The 17349-nt window shown below is 44.5% G+C and overlaps 1 protein-coding gene across 2 annotated transcripts in view; it reads right to left on the minus strand.

Annotated features, from left to right (window-relative positions):
* Positions 1–17349, minus strand: part of Slc10a7 (solute carrier family 10 member 7) — a 232370-nt gene that overhangs the window by 66723 nt on the left and 148298 nt on the right. For both annotated transcript variants that reach the window (XM_021170488.2, XM_085843802.1), the window contains exon 6: positions 4272–4307. In XM_021170488.2, the coding sequence (XP_021026147.1) occupies positions 4272–4307 (36 nt within the window). The remainder of the gene's footprint in view (positions 1–4271; positions 4308–17349) is intronic.

Raw genomic sequence — 17349 nt, forward strand, 5'->3', positions numbered from 1 at the left:
TAAAATTCCTGTTTCTCATCTGATTTCCTTTCTGCATTAGTTGATATGAAGAGAGGCATTAGAGATAAGAAAAAAATGAGAAATGATTCTCCAGAATTGAAGAGGGCTGTGGCAGGGGAGATCAGAGAACTGTCAGGCTGACAGTAGGTTGTCATGACTTCACGTAGGAGCAGTTATCACACTGAAGATGGCCCAGCATGTTCAGGTACATGGGCAGAAAGGTGCAGAGCTGAGTGCCAGTAGGACTGCTGTGTGAGGTTCGATCTATTGCTATGCTTTGTAATGCTAAACTCTGTACCGGAAGGTCTAGCTAGACCCAAGACTGAATTCTCATGCTTACAGGCTTTTGTTGTGCAAAACTTGTTCCTTGATTTTAAACTATTGGATAAATAAAATTGGCTATAGCCAATTCCTAGAGGGATTACAGGTAGGTGGGTTTGGAGTGACCTGGTTGGAGAAGGGGAGACCAGGGAGAGATGGAGGAAGAAGAAAGAAGAGAGGAAGCCTCCATGAGAGGAGATGGGCGGTGAACACGTGGCCAGGATAAACAGCGAGTATCTGGGGTACACTGCTGGGGAGGTGCAGGCAGCAGTTAGAAGACTAGACTAGGGGTGACCCCCAGCAATTGTCAAAGCCAAATAAATAAGTAACCATAGTCGGAGTCTTATTTATTTGTAAGCTAGTCGGGGATAAGCCTACAGGGTTCTACTACACTGGTGATGGGTAGGTGAATGCGGAGCAATAAGAGTGTTGAACAAGACTATGATGTGGGGCTGGTGAGATGGCTCAATGGATAAGAGCACCCGACTGCTCTTCCGAAGGTTCGAAGTTCAAATCCCAGCAACCACATGGTGGCTCACAACCACCCGTAATGAGATCTGACTCCCTCTTCTGGAGTGTCTGAAGTCAGCTACAGTGTACTTACATGTAATAAATAAATAAATAAATAAATCTTAAAAAAAAAAAAAAAAGACTATGATGTGGTCGGTAATGAAGGAATCATGGCCAGAGAGCAGGGGCCAAAGGAGATGGGACCTGAGTGTGTAGAGATACAGGGTGGACACAGGAAGACACTGAAAGTGACCAGCTCAGAAAGCCTAGGCATTTCAGTGAGCTTGAAGGATTCTGGAGTCGGGCATATACCATGCATGTAGGGAACTTCTGGTCAGACGGGAGGTTGGCAAACTTGATTATGAAGGCTCTGCCTTCCCTGGGGTAGTTGGCTGAGGTGCAGGGAAGGTAAGCTTGCTGGGCTTGGGGTCTAGAATTTCAACCACATATCTAAGAACATCAGTGAGGAGCCCCAGCGCCGAGGACAGGGACGTGGCCAGAACAAGGGATAGGCTGAAGGACAATACTTGACTTTGCTGCAAGGCTCTATGGCAGGAAAGGTGTGACACTGGAATATGCATCAGAGGACAGGCTTCAGCTGGAAGAAGACAGTGCAGGGAGCTGAGATTTCACCCACAAAGCCCACACCCCTTAGTAGCCGTGCAGGAGTAACAAGCAATTCCCAGCTTTAAAGTATGCAAAGGGAATTTCCAGGGCTCATTTTAGTTTGTGGAGCTCTGTAGCAGTCCACAAGCTGGACAAGCTTAAACCATTGAAAAGACCACTTCACAGTCTGGAGGCTGGGGGTATGAAACCAAGTGCAGGCATGATTCCCTAGAAATGTGTCTACAGACATCCCCTGTCTTCTAGATCCTGAAGACTGCTAGTACTCCTTGGTATTTCTTGACTGGTAGATGTTACATTCTAATCTCTGCCTCCATTGTCTCATGGGGGTTCACCCATGGGTCTTTGTTTTATGGAGACAGTAATCACATTGGATTCAAGACCCCACCCTCTTCCAGTATGACCTTATCTGAACCAATTACATTTGCCATTACTGTTTTCGAATAAGGCCACTTTGAGGTGTGCTGGAAGGTAGGACTTAACATATCTTCTTGAGAACAATGACAACTCAACCCATATTAAGAGTGTAGAGAAAGAATATATGGCTTTTATGGGATGTGTTTGAATTTTAAGTATCTCAATTATTTGTCCAGCTCAGTAAATAAGACCCAGAACCCAAGTGTTTTACAAATTCTCACTGCAAAGCTTACAACATCCCAACAGGCAGAAGGATTCTACCAACGTGAACTAAAAGTCAACGGGATGGCACCATTTGGCCAGCGGGGAGAGCCCACTGCTTGGAAGGGAAGCCCCAAGCTTCCGGGCTATCAGAGCGCCTTTCGCTAGTCTTAGAGTCTCACTACTTTAAGCTGCCAGAGCAACTGAAGTTCACAAGCTCACAGTTGTGAGTGGCAGCAAGCTTGCAGTAATGTGATGCTGAGACACTCATCAGCTGGGAAAATGCCTAGTGATGACGTGCAGATGGAAAGAAGGGCAAGGTAGGCTCTCCTGTGGGTCTTTAATCAGAATAGAGTACCATGCATTCCAGACCTCAGCCACCTAGTCATGGCTGAAAGTGTCCCCACGGTGTGTGCGCGTATGCACACTTTGAGGCCAAAGGTCTTTTCTATTTGTTCTTGTTTTTCTTTTATTATCCTGAAGCTCCTGCTTTGGCTGGGCTGGGCAGCCAGTGAGCCCTGGGATTTCCATTCCTGGCACCAGGATTACAAGCCTGTGCCTTCATACTTGGCATTTTACGTGGGTTCTCAGGTTCAAGCTGAGGTTCCCATGCTGGCTTCCTGGAAAGTGCTTTACCACTAAGGCATCTTCCCACCTCCACTGTTCTTCTTAAGTAAGTCACATGAACAAGGTATCCATATTTCGTAATGTACAAGTACTAGGTTATGTAGCCTATTACGGTGTGTGTGCTAGGTTCTGGGCTTTCTCCCTGCCTTGTGACTCTCAGATTTGCCTGCATCTTTTTTTTTTTTTTTAAACCCGCTGAGGGCTGTTTCTGGTATGCCAAATCTTGGTCAAAACTACTAATGGATAATTCCAGCTCCTCACATCTAATGTGCAGGTAGGCACACAGCAAGTCGTTTCTTCTGAAGGAATGCAAATAATTGGATTCGATGCACATTGCACAACTACAGGAGCCCACATGCATAAGGTTTGCTGTGCTGAGGGGAGTGATGTGATGACTCTTCCGACCTTGGCAGATAGAGCCGGCATTTCAGAAGGCAAGGTGAGGCTGGGGCTTATTGCTTGAAGGTAATGGTTTTCATGAAAGATGCAGAACCCAACTGTTTGATAGTATATCTAGCCCCTCTCCTTCCTACACAGCTGGTAAGAAATGAAGTCCCTCACTCTATTACTCTAATTGAATTCCAACTTGGGTAATTATACTATAATTAAATAAATTTTCCCCATAGTTTTAATTCACTGACAAATAGTGCTAGTCAAACGACTTCATTTCATTCCCAGACACGCATCCCCACTCCATTTCCATGATAAGTGGAGTGATTTATATTGGGAAGATGTGTGTATGTGTGTGTGTGGAAGAACTGCACAGTTCATAAAATATTTTAGGTATCATTTATGATTACATATGCTTTGCTCAGCATGAGATAACATTAATTTCTATTATAATCTTTCATCTAATTTCTCATATGCTTAGTGCCAAAGGAAATAAGACAGTTAATTAGCATTTCTTGTTTTCAGAACAACTTTGGTTGAGTTACCCGGTGGCCTGTATCTACTTGGAGTTTTGGCTTTGCCCCCTCACAGCTACTGTCTTCGGGGGATGGGCTGCATTTGGGGTTTGTTTTAAATTTTACAAGTAGAAATGCTGTGGTAGAATTCCCAAGATCAGGGAGCAAGCTGCAGTAAGGACCACCTTTGCTATCTCAGCTGTCCCACCTCTCCTAGTACAAGGTTCTTTTTCTCAAAAAGGCATCCAACGCTAGTCACTATTAATTTACTAAGAAAAAAAAAAAAAGATGAACAGTACACGTGTAATCCTTGCCATAGGTCACTGGTTTTATGATAATTTAGTGGTTTATCCAGGAGTTGGTGGTCTAATCACTAGGACCAGATGCTGTGCAGTTCTCCTGTGCCTCAGGGTTAATACTCTGGGTTCTGCTGGGGGGGGGGGTCTCAGAATATGACACCAGGTTGCACAGAGAAATCCAGGTTTAAGTGTTATTGTAAGGACTGACCTTGAAGGCTTGAGGAAGGCTTTAGGGAGTCATGGCACTAGGGTGCAAATGCAGGGCCTTGGGAATGCTGGGAAAGCCATCTACCACTGAGTCATATCTATAGGCCCATGGATACAATACATCAATAGAAGGTATGGAAGGCAATATCAAAATACTCACGAAAAGCAGCAGGAGCACCGGAGTCACAACAATGCCCTGAAAGGAACAAGAGAGAGAGGTGTTGATCATTTGTTGGCCCAGAAAGAATTCTTCTTCCCCAGCTTTGATGGCACTGCTAGCCATGTCAGTCCTGTTTAACAAAACGAGGAGGAAAAGATGGCTCCCTACATCACATTAATGTCCCCTTAATGATTATTTATATAAGGCAATGTTAAAACTACAACCACCCAACGTGCCTTCAACTTAGCTTTCCCCTGTCTAAAACCTAAATTTCCTTCCCTGTGGAAATGTCCCACATGGTGGAAGCTGGCGGACGGCAGGGCTTCTCCTTCAAGGCTTCCAGTCTAGCTTGGGTAAAGAGCCCCTTTTTGAGAGAAGACAGGTGGTTCGGTCCCAGTTGGGGTCCTCTCCTGAGCAAAGACCACGTCGGCTGTGATGAATGAGATGTCGTGATTCTGTAATGTGAACTGATCTCCCCGAGGAAATGAGCTGCGATCTCAAAACTCATTTCACTTGATTAGACTCTGTGTCTCCATGGTGGAGAGAAAGTCTTTCATCTAATTCAGCCACACAGGACCATCTCAGTCCCTCTGCCTCCCCCAGGCAGAAACGAGTAAAAGATTTGTTTTCTCCATGACAGGGAACAGTTTGAGGCTGTTGTCAATGAGGCAGGATGCAAGCTTTTAGCTTCCTTTCAAAGTATGCTTTTGAGTCGGGAGTTAACATGACAGGGTTCACTGGAGAACAGCAGATGATGGTGCCTCTCTCTTAGTTCTTCCTTTATGTCTCAGAGCTTCGTTGTGATTTACACAAGAAAAAGCATTTCATATTTTTATTAATGCACTCTACTTGAGAGCTTGAAATTTTAGAATCTGAATGTGAGAGAGAGAGACAGAGAGAGAGAGAGAACAAGAGAGAGGGACAGAGACAGAGAGACACAGGGAGAAAAAGAGAGACAGAGACATAAAAAATGGGGGACAGAGAGAGAGACAGAGACAGACAGACAGACAGACAGACAGACAGAGGGAAGGAGACCCAGGGCTGTCCTTTTCACTGGTCAACAGTCCCTTGGCATTTACAAGAACGTCCTCAGTCTTTGCAGTGACTGCACAGCTGTGAATACATACTACAGGAACAATGATTATAATGATTTTATTTTTAGATTATTCTCATGTGAATATCCCTATACAGACTTGGCTTATTATTGAATAATAGAATGAATATAGTTAATTATGCAAGCCCAAGCAAACGGCAAGAGGAAGCAGAACAGTTTAACCCAAGGGTCATACTTTTAAAGTCTCATGGTTACAACACGCATCATCGCTTATCAATTCCATGGGTTTCTATGAAGCAAGTTCTCACTAGCACAATTGGCTAAAGCCAAAACAATTTTAACTTAGAAACACTACTGTTGGGCTGCCGAGATGGCTCAGCGGGTAAGAGCACTGACTGCTCTTCAGAAGGTCCTGAGTTCAAATCCCAGCAACCACATGGTGGCTCAGGACCACCTTAAACACAGTAGCTGAATTGGGGAACATCTCTCTCCTTAACTTCAGAGCCTGCACTTTGGAATGATGATTTTACAATCTTTTGGGGGCACACACAATGGCTCATGGTTAAGGTGTTTGCTATCTGATGATGCAGGCTTCCTGACCAGAGTTCAATGGCCAGAACCCACAGAAAGGTGGAAGGGACAACAGACTTTTTGGACACTGTCCTCTGACCTCCACATGTTCACTGTGGTAGACCTCTACTTCCCAAATTATATATAAATTAAATTAAAAATGAAAATCTTTGTAGTAAATATTAAGCCATTTCTTTGGGGTTCTAGTTTAAGGGTTAAGTCAGGGAGAAGCTTATACTCAGTGAGCCTTTTAACGACATGAAATGAACTGTAAGGTGAGCCACTGTGGGATGGAATTCACAGCCCTCCAAAGCTCAGGTTTTGCAAATACCAGTGTTAAAGGTGAAGGGGTACTCAAAATTTAAACAGTGCCAGCAATAAGCACTGAAGGCTAGAAAGTCAAATAGATATAGGGTTTACAAAAGTCTTAACTTTTTTTTCCCTTTCTCTTTCCTTAGTAGCTCCTCTCAGTGGAAAGTCACAGCACTTCCGGCAGAAGGCACTGACACTTCTGAAGGGTCAGGGTCATATCAAAGTCTCTTGCAGCTCCTGTGTGTCTAGTAAAGCCTTCTGCCTGCAATACCTAAGAACTCAAGCCATGACGTGATGGCTTTCATTGTCTCCTGAAAAACTCCCCCAAATCCATTTACGCTGCTTTTGTGAGTCACTGTGTGAACACAGTGTACTGACAGCAGGATAGAGATGGTCAGGGTTGATGCTGACATTCAGACAAACGCAAAGAAAACTGAAATGAATGCCTCATGGTATGTTTAATAGAAAAACTTATGAAGAGATTTTGCTGTAACAGCTATAGCGATCTCAGTTACTGATGTCTGAGGTTAGTCAGTTCTGTATAACTTGCCAACAAAAAAGAACACCTACAGGTATGCAAAGGATCCTGGGACCTGTAGGTCTACTCCTCACCTGCCAAGCTCCTCACAAGCCATGGGAGCTGAGTGGCCGTGTCTTGGCCAAGGAACCACCCAGATAGCACTTGCTCTCCCCAGTCAGGGGCCTGGCTAAAGGTCCAGTAAGAGGGGAAACACTTTCTTAAACTAACCTCAGACCACTACCACTGCTGTCTCCCTTCCCTTGCAGTGCCTTCCTTCCTCAGTGGCCCTTTTAGCTGACTCCAGTGTGGTTAACTAGAATCCTGGCCTGTTAGCTCTCTTTCTCCTCTGGCAATGCGTTCAAGCAATGCTGCTGTTAGTGTCCTTAAGTTCTCCCTGTTTCAAAGTCCTTCCTTCTGGGCCAGTGTGGAGCCTTCTTCTAAACCTATTCTCACCAACATGCTAAAATCAGACCGACTGAAGAGAGACGTCCTGAACCTTGGGAATAAGACAGAAAAGGAGCAGCTGTCCTGGTGTGAGGCTGGAGTCCACTGGCCAACCCTAGGACTCAGCTACCTGAACACTCTTAGCTTCCTTGACTCCTGTTTATATCAGTTGGTAGCCTGACTATGACACACACGTATTGTACATAAATGATTTGTCTTATAAGGAAAAAAGGCCCTAAAAGGTTATTGTTTTATTGACCTGTAATAAAAACTAACCATTTCTGTCTGTAATAGAAATGCATGCAGTATGTTTTTCTGGTGGCCTATATAAATATCCATGATTGACTCAGAAGCCATTTACCATCTGGTGATGCCTTATTATCTGTGTGAGCCAAAGTCCAGCCAATTTATTCCATACATGTGAGGAAATCATGCTGCCAACTTTTTGAAAATTAAACTTTTGTAATACCTTTCCTTAGAGCCTTGAATGTATATTTGTATAAAAATTAACTTTAAAGTTAGGATTTCTCCAGCTCTCTGCCTTTTACCTTGTGGCTAACAGGTGAAGATAAGTTAAAAGCTGGGGAAGTTCATCCTTCAGGACCAGGGCCGCAGCAAGCCAGTATGGAACTAGTGGTCTGGCCAACAAATTCAAAGCACTAAGTGCTAAAAGGGTGGTATGGGCAGTTCCGAGGATATCTACATTCAAATGAAATGGGCAGGATATGCAGTCAAGGATGGGCATGATGCCACAAATACCGACAACAAAGTAGCTCAATGATGCTCTCTAAGGACAAAATAGCCTTCTGTGGAAGTGTGTGTCTGTAAGCACAGCACTCAGATACTGGGGCCAGCCTGGGCTAAATGAGACTCTACCCCCGCCCCCCATCAACAAACCACCTAATCAAACAACAATGACCATGGTTATCACACAGCCTGAGAGAGAAGTACTAGCTCTGTTAGGTGCTATGGTATATAGTGGCAAACCACACAAACGCATCCCTACCTTCTGAGTCTTCAGAGACCAGAGACAAGCATCTGTAATTATGTGAGGTCTGAAACGACTCGGGAGGGGCGAGGAGGCAAGAGAAGAAGGAGAAAGAGGAGGAGGAGGAGGAGGAGGGGGGGAGAACCTGTTGAAATTCAAACTACAGTGGCAGTGTAGTTGGGAGGAATGATGAAATTAAAAACCCAAAGACACAGAACGGTCTCCTGATCAATCCATCATGGCGTTTGGGTTTTGCATCAGAGATGGGAGATTATGGGAAGAGTCTGCAGTCATGCGTGTGGGACAGGAATCTGTGGTGGCAGTATGCTGATAGCTGAGAAGAGATGGAAGCAGAAGATGGAAGGGAAGAACCCAACCTGGAGGCCAGTCCCTCCATACTATAGGCAGAAGCTGCTGTGAGCTAAGGGGAGGGGATTGTAGAGATGGAGACGGAGACAGAAGATGGGAGAAGTCCTTGAAGATGGATGACTGGATCAATTAGCTGCGTGTGGGAGACAGTGACAAGAAGGAATGGTAATGTCTTAGTTTTCTGAGCTATAAGGTTCTTGACCAAACAGAAGCCCACAGAGCCAATTACTCAGCCAAGATGGCCACAGCGTAGCCCTGGGGGGTGAACTTTGAGGTTTCAAATGCTCAAACCAGGTCTAGTCTGCCCCTTCTTTCTTCCTCCTCGCCCCCTCTCTTCCTGCTGCCTGCCTATTCAGATGTAGCTGCTCATTTTCTTTGGAGAAGACAAGTGTGAGTAATCTGTCCCCCCACCTCCAGTGGGGACGCAGCAGGTGGCTATCTGGGCCTGAACTTTGTGTCCAGTCAGTGAACACAATTGACTGAGTCCTCAGCACCCCGTTGGTTGGCTCCTGTTACAGAGGAGAAATTAAAGATACAAACGGAATACAGGCTGAAGCTTAAAGGAGGCCCAGGAGGAAACCGCTGGATTGGAATGGCCAGGAAGGGAGCCGAGAAGGAAGGGAAGGGGGCGGAGGAGGGAGAGAGGGAGAAGAAGACAACTCCTTAGGAGCTAAGAGTCCTGGGCTAGAGGCAGAGGCTCTGCTCACTCAGCAGAAAGAGCGGCTGGCACAGTGCTTGGGTCGTTATCACCTGCAAGTCCAGCGAGCGATGCCAATGGCTGAGGGTTTCGGCACAGGAAAGAATACTGCTTCCCTAGGGAACCTGGTTCTGTTGTAATGGGTACAAGGCAGACTAGCCCTTTCTCCTGGGGAGATTCTATTTAAGCAGCCTTACAAAGATCATGAAGAATATGGGGGTGGGCAGTGTCTCTGCTCCAAAAATATACTAAGCCACAAGACAGTGGTGTCTTCCAACAGAGGAAGTGCCCAGCAACTTAGTCAACGTTGAGTTAATTAAGCACATTAGCAAGCTTCCCTATCGCCTTCTTCAAATACAGTCACAGGGCCAATAGCCTCCTCACACAAGGAAAGTATACCCAGATAACCACGCTGTAATGACAAATTACATTACATTGCTCTCTACATTCCGAAGGGAACAGTGATCCTTGGGCACAATCACTCAGTAAAGTACAATTTTGACCAATGGAACTGATGTCCAAGTCACAATTTCTTCCTTTGATTTTTAAATGGAGTAATCTGCTAAGTGTCCTTTTGAAATCTAGACCCTTGAGAGACTGGAATATGGTCTTAGAACCAGCAACAGTAGGCTATACCCCAGATCTTTTTTTTCTTTGGTTTTTCGAGACAGGGTTTCTCTGTATAGCCCTGGCTGTCCTGGAACTCACTCTGTAGACCAGGCTGGCCTCAAACTCAGAAATCCGCCTGCCTCTGCCTCCCAAGTGCTGGGATTAAAGGCGTGCGCCACCACGCCCGGCTCCCAGATCTATTATTTCCTAATCTTCCTTTTGGCAAACTCCCTGGCTAATCTGTAGATGTGGATATTTAGTCAGTGGATTTAGAAGGGAGAACAGCCGTTCTAAACACAGGTTGGGCCAGATAATTATCTGATGCTTCCTGTCGGAATCACTCCATTTGACTGTTGCACCTGGAAAGCAGCCAGGGACAACAGGTAAAGAAACAGGAATGGCCATGGGTGCCCAGGAGGCAAAGGCTGGCAGATCTCTGTGCCTTAGCATTGCTTTGAATCAACAGCTATATTTCACCAAGAGAGAACAACAGGCTACCCTCTGATAAGTAGCTTAGTAGACCCATTTGAATCCCTAGAACACCTGGACACATTTCTTTGTGACTCCATATCAGCCACGATGTAATTAAGGAATTGTTACTCTTCCCCCAGATGGATGTCACATGACTTGTAAGTGGGGCATACAATTCCTCCTTCTCTGTGTGCACGAAGAAGTCTGCACAACTCCAGCTGCTGATTCATTCCTTGGCTGTCAGAGGTGCGAGTCAGCAATCACATTCACTTCCCTCAGACTTGGTTAGGTTATCTGTCCAGGACAGCAGGCACAGTCTGCTCCTCTTGGGGCAACTTTTCTTTTCTCATATTGACTTCTAGCATTTATGACCCAAAGATGACTCTCCTTGCTAAAGATGATGTGGAAAGGGCCAGCGGGAAGGGAAATAAAAATGCCGAACTGAACAAACTGAATTTAGGGTCCTAATATTCAGACTTGCACAGTGGATAAAGAACACACACACACACACAAAGCACGATTTCTCTCTTTTTTGTTTGGATATGGGACCAAACTTGCTACGTAGCCAAGGCTGGCGTTGAACACCTGGTTGTCCTGTGTCCACCTCCTCCTAAGTGCTGAAAGTACAGCTATATGCCACCATGCTTGATTCTCTTTTTACTTTCAAGCTGAATAATTTCTCGTTCTCTGGCTATGAGACCTCACTATTCTGCACTGAAGAGTTAGCCGCTGACCTGGCCTTTCCCAAGCAGATCAACAGGAACGAGAACAACTGAGGTCCAATCAATCAAGGCTCACAGGTGATGGGTGTGGCTGTTTGCTGTGCTTTCCAGGGAAACGTCATTAAACCTTCTGAACAGTCACAGGTGTAAAACACTGTAAGTAAACTGGAGAAGTGCCTACTTCTTAAGTAACTCTATGAAATTCCTTATCCACAGGCAGCAGGCCTGGGAAGCAGCAGGAAGAAGTAAAACGAAGGGTTAGTTTCGGAGACTAGACTACAAAGACACGGGCCTCTGGAACCAAGGCAAGATCTTAGCTGCCAAAGTGCATTTTGGCCTGCAGGCCTCCTCTGTGGACACACAGCTGCAATGGGAGGGATTGTAATGTGGCTTTCCAGGGGACAATGAGAACAGTTCTCCATCTCATCCATAGCACAGCAAATACTACAGACAAACCTGGTTTCTCAATGGCAAGAGGTGGATTCCTTATGAGCTGGTGGTTTGCCAAAGCTTGCCTGGCCTGAAAAGCATCTGTGGGAACTTGTGGAGCTTCCTGCTTTAGGAAACACACTGACCACAGCTACTCTTAAAAAGGAAAGCATTTGACTGGAGCTGCTTTACAGGTCCAGAGGTTTAGTCCCTTATCATCAGGCTGGGAGGTATGGCCACAAGGAGGCAGACACAGTAGTGGGGAGGGGGAAAGGAGCTGAGAGATCTACATCTGAATAGGCAGGCAGCAGGAAGAGAGGCAGACTAGGCCTGGTTTGAGCATTTGAAACCTCGGTTCACCCCCCAGGACTACACATCCTCAAACAAAGCCACACCTCCTAAGAGTGCCCCTCCTTGGCGACCAAGCACTCAGCACTATGAGCCATATGGGGAACATTTGTACACAAACCACAAGTGGGTGGCAAATACTATCAGGAACCCAAAGGCCAGCATTTACTGAGAAATATTATATAGTAGGACCTGTGCTGAGTGCTTTTCATTCCATACTATTTCACTTAAAATCCAAGACAGTAACCTAATAGTTTGCACAGGAGAAGCAAGAGGCTTACAGAGAGCATGGCTAATGGCTACTGTGGAGGACAAGAGTCACAGTAATGGCTGAAGGGTCAGCATGGAGCTCAAGGAACAGGAGAAAGGGGCCAGAAAAAAATGAACAAAGGAGAAAAAGAATGTGTACTCACCATGCAAGATAGCAGCGACACAAATCAAATTTCATTCACATATAAGGATAATACACTCGTACACTGAAGGCCTCCCATAAACGGAGTTTGGGTAACTTAGCGTACTAAATAGCCTCTTACATCACGGGAGTAACACTGGAACTGCACTCCCCCTGGCCTAAAGGATTACAATTACATATATATTGCTAAGCATATCATTGACATTTACAAAAGAACAGTGCCTGGCTGATGCTAGGCACTTTTTTTTTTTTTTTGCTGAAGCAGTGAATGGATGGATGAATGAATGAATGTGTGTCCACACATGCTTCTCTGAGAGAGCAGCATATCTACCTAATGAGAAGGACACTATCTTAAGTGCTTTAAGACTCTTGCTTGTTTGTTTTTGTTTTTTCTTTTTCTTTTTCTTTTTTTTTTTTTCCGAGACAGGGTTTCTCTGTGTAGCTCTGGCTGTCCTGGAACTCACTTTGTAGACCAGGCTGGCCTTGAACTCAGAAATCCTCCTGCCTCTGCCTCCCAAGTGCTGGGATTAAAGGCGTGCACCACCACACCCGGCTAAGACTCTTAAATTAGTAATAATGAGTCAGCTGATATATATTGACTACTTGCTTAAGTACATATCCTAAGCTATTTTATGCTTTTCATACACATAACTCATACAGTCCTTAAACACACTTGTGACATAGTATTGTCTGACTTTCATTTTTACAGACAAGAAAACAGAAACAGACAGGAGAATTATACAGAAATTTAAAAGGGCAGGATGGGGTGGAATGGGAAGCCCTGGTCTCGCATCCTGGGTATGAGTTGTCAGAGGATTTACGGAATGTAGGACATTAGAGATGACAGGTACCTCCTTTTACACACCACGAAACTGAGCCCCGAGAAGGCCCTCTCACCACCACAGGTGTAGTTAGATGCACAAGAACTAGTGGGCAAGGGGACCATATCCATGCCCAAATCTTCGTTTCTGATGGTGCACGTGTGCTCAGGTGGACACACGGAGTAGTCTACATGCAGAAGAGTGGAAGGTCATTTGCCTGAACTTACGATTTGACACACACACACACACACACACAAGCAAAGCAAAAGGAATGGTAGATGGGGGCATTACAATAGACTTGAAACAGAGACTGTTGAAGAGAACTAAATCGTACAATAGGTGCCCTCTCCCGCCTGCCTCTTAAACGAAGCAAAACAAAACAGCCCAGATGCTAACACAGCTAGGGAGGAACATGTCCATAAAGTTCACAAAAGGTAGATGTGTGCAAGGTGGTGGCTATGACAGAGTGATGGCCAACAGGGACAGAGAGAAGGTAATGGGCCGACTGGGGGAAATGTGGACTCCAGGGATTTAATTCAGGCCTCTGGATGCAAAGGAGACCAAGGAGAGGAAAAGGGGGGGGGGGGAGGAAGTAAATAAAAACAGTCCAGCCTTCTAGATAACTCGAAATTGACCTCTCTTTAAATAATGCTTTGAAAATTATAGTTTACTAAAACTACTGTTCAGATTTATTCCAAAGTTTTAATACACACAAACAGACAGAAGAGATCTCCGTTCGTGTGAAATGAATGGGCTTGGCAAAGCTACTCTACTACTTCTGGATGTGTCTAATTGGCAACACACTCTGCTTCCGGTGCTGGGGTGGTGATCAACGCTGAACAGAGACAACTGCATGCCATCTGCCTTGTCTCGTGCATCGTGCGTCTGGTTTACTCCAGTTTTTACAATATTCCTTATCAGAATCACACCCCCCCAAGCAGAGAAAAGAAACCCACAACGTTTTTACTCTGAGAGGTTCCAGTCCACAGACAATGAATTAACCAATGCCCCTAAAAAATATCCCCGCCTCCTGTGAGCATCACTGGCCCTGACTCTTCCTCCCTACCCACAACACAAAGGGGAGGGCTCGGGTACCAGGCTGTCTTTTCAAAGTCAGTTTCCTACCTACCTACCTCCCACCATCAATGACAGTTGAGAATCACTCCCTACTTAGTGCACATGATTTAAAATTAAATATCAGTGGGTAGAAGGAAAATAAAAAAACCCAAGCCCTGGAACATCAACTTCGAAGTGACCTCAGATGCAGATTCTCTCTGGAGCAGTGCTAGCCCAAGCTTCACAGAGCTGGAAACAGGAGGGAAGCAGATTGGGCCAGCAGAACACTTAGCTTGCAACAACTACCAAACACCATTTGTAGGCAGGGGTGAGGGGTTATATAGAGTTGAACAAGATCACGTTGCAGTTGGGTCTGTAGAGCATCTATCATGAAGTCTGAGGGGCTGGGTTTACCGCTCCAGACTCCATGGAAAGTAGAGAACAGTAGCACTTTTGTAATCTGAGCTCCCTGAGGCTAGATGCGAAGCTCAGGGGCCAGTTAGCCAGGTATCCACAGCAGCAAACCACAGGAAAGCCAAACAAAACCCTGTCTTAAAACACCCAAGGTTGCCGGGCGTGGTGGCGCACGCCTTTAATCCCAGCACTCGGGAGGCACAGGCAGGCGGATTTCTGAGTTCGAGGTCAGCCTGGTCTACAAAGTGAGTTCCAGGACAGCCAGAGCTATACAGAGAAACCCTGTCTCGAAAAAACCAAAAAAAGAAAAAAAAAAGAAAAAAAAAACCACCCAAAGTTGTCCTCTGACCTCCACACATGGGATGAGTGAACCCTGCTCAGCACATACCCCTAACACACACCAACACCATACACACAAACATACCACACACACATACACACACCATGTCAACATGCACAAACTTAACTGTGTTAGTTAAGAAAACACAAATAAGTTCTGGAAAGAACTTTTAAAGTATTAGACTTTCATTCTTGAAGGCAAATGGTTAAAAACATCAATGACTCATTTTGCATAATTATAGATAGCAAATTACCCTTAATGTTTCAGCTAAGACTCTTCCCAATACAATCACCTCTAAAGTCTTAGTGGATTTTGTAAATAAGGAAAAGAAAATTCAGAGCAGAAATAGCTCTATCTATAGTCACATCATATATTTACTGGTTGTGTGTGTATGTTTATATATGTACAGCTAAGCTACTTCTCTTGGCTTGGCCTCCTTATTTTGGTAGAAGTGCTGGGGTCACAGACATGCATACTGTGCCTGGCCTTGCCCAGATGTGGACCCAGGGGTGACACTCAGGATGCCAGCCTTGCAAAGCTAGCACTTTTATCCAGGGAGTCTGCTCCCTGGTCCCATTTGCTTTTGTTACTGTTGTTAGGATTTTAAGGCAAGATCTTTCTGTAGAGCTGAGAGTGGCTTCAAATTCAACAGTATTTCAGCTTCTGCCTTCCGAGGGCTGATGTTACCACAGCAAGTTAGAGATTTATTTTTAAATGTATTCTTACAAGTATTTCCAGATCTTTGGAACTTAAAACTGCCAGAGAATAAAAAAATAAACACCAGAAAAAATTGCAAACATGTTTAAAACTAAGTCTTTACAGAAACTGAAAAATCTATGTCAATATAATTTTCCTACTTCCCCAGTAGAGGGCAACTTCTACACACTTTGACAGCTAAAACACAAAACAAAACAAAACAAAACACCCAAAATCTACCGTCCAACAACTTCAAGTGTATGCACATCACATCAGTAAGAACCATGAGCCATTTAGAGTAAAACAATATAGCTCCAGCTTATAAACTGATTTCTCCTGCCAGGCAGCTATAAAATACCACTTATAGAATTGAACTAATTAGGAAGCGAGTATACCTAATGAACAATTAGCATGATGATCAATATAATTACAACTCCAAGACTTTCAACCACAGCCAACATCAGTTCAAACGACAGAGTTATCAGTAACTGAAATATAAAAGGAAACAGAACACTGTTCTTATTACCTAGTGGGACTGAATTTGTGTGCCTGATCTGTAAGTGGGGCTCAGGGGAATATGTTTTCAGTAAGAATAACAAAAAAGAGAGACAGAAAAACTGAACACGTTCAAACATTTGAAACATATATGACAGTTTTTGATATTATGGAATTAGAATTAATTCTTTTTTTTAAGATTTATTTATTTTATTTTATGTATATGAGAACACTATAGCTATAAATGGTTGTGAGCCATCATGTGGCTGGGAATTGAATTTCAGGTCTTGCTCGCTCTGGCCAGCACAGCTTGCTCTGGCCCAAAGATTTTATTTATTACTATGTCTAAGTACACTGTATCTGTCTTCAGACACACAGAAGAAGGCGTCGGATCTCATTATGTATGGTTGTGAACCACCATGTTGTTGCTCGGATTTGCACTCTGGACCTCTGAAAGAGCAGTCAGTGCTCTTAACTACTGAGCCATCTCTCCAGCCCTGGAATTATTTCTTATCAGTGCTCATGTGTTAGTGACAGCAGGCATAAGGACATAACTGCAGCTACAGTTACGTAGGCAACCTAAGTAAAATCCCACCATATACTTTCTCATGACTGTGTTGTGCTGCAGCTACACAATGTCGCATGTTCTCATTTCCTCCTTCATTCAACAACTTTCTTTCGTTTTTAGTATATGTGATATGCTAAGCGTTCAGATCCATGTGGGTATACATGTATGTTCATACATGGGTGGTACCATGTACATGGATGTATGTGTCCATGTGCATGTGTGCTGCTTCTTACTGAAGCGGGGACTGTGGCTGACCAGAGGCTCACAGATTTTGGCTGCTCCATGAGCCAGTGCATCCTAGGATCACCTGTCTGTGTTTCCCACCTTTGTGCTAGGATTCTAGACAGCCACCATGCCTGCTTAGCTTTTATGTGTGTCCTGGGGAGTCCCAATGCTGGTCTGCATACTGGCGGGGCAAACCTTTAATCGCCTGATTTCCTTTTGGGTGCTTACAATGTGACAGACACTATTCTAGAAGTTAAGAATACAGATTGACAAAATTCTCTCCATTCTTGTAGTTTATATGCTAAGTAGTAACACTCCCCCTACATACACAACATATAATAAAGTTTTCTAAAAGGAAGACCTTACAAGGCACATGGTTACCCATCTCCTAACAATGGTCTCTTGGTTAGAAAATTCGTGTTTTCAATATGGATGGCTATCATAAGGAAAAACTGAAATGCTCCCCTTGCACAAAATAGCACAGGATCCCATTAGGAAAAATTTAACTGTACAGAAAA

This window comes from Mus caroli, unplaced genomic scaffold, assembly GCF_978045245.1.
Source record: "Mus caroli unplaced genomic scaffold, Mus_caroli_1 scaffold_10, whole genome shotgun sequence".
NCBI lineage: Eukaryota > Metazoa > Chordata > Mammalia > Rodentia > Muridae > Mus > Mus caroli.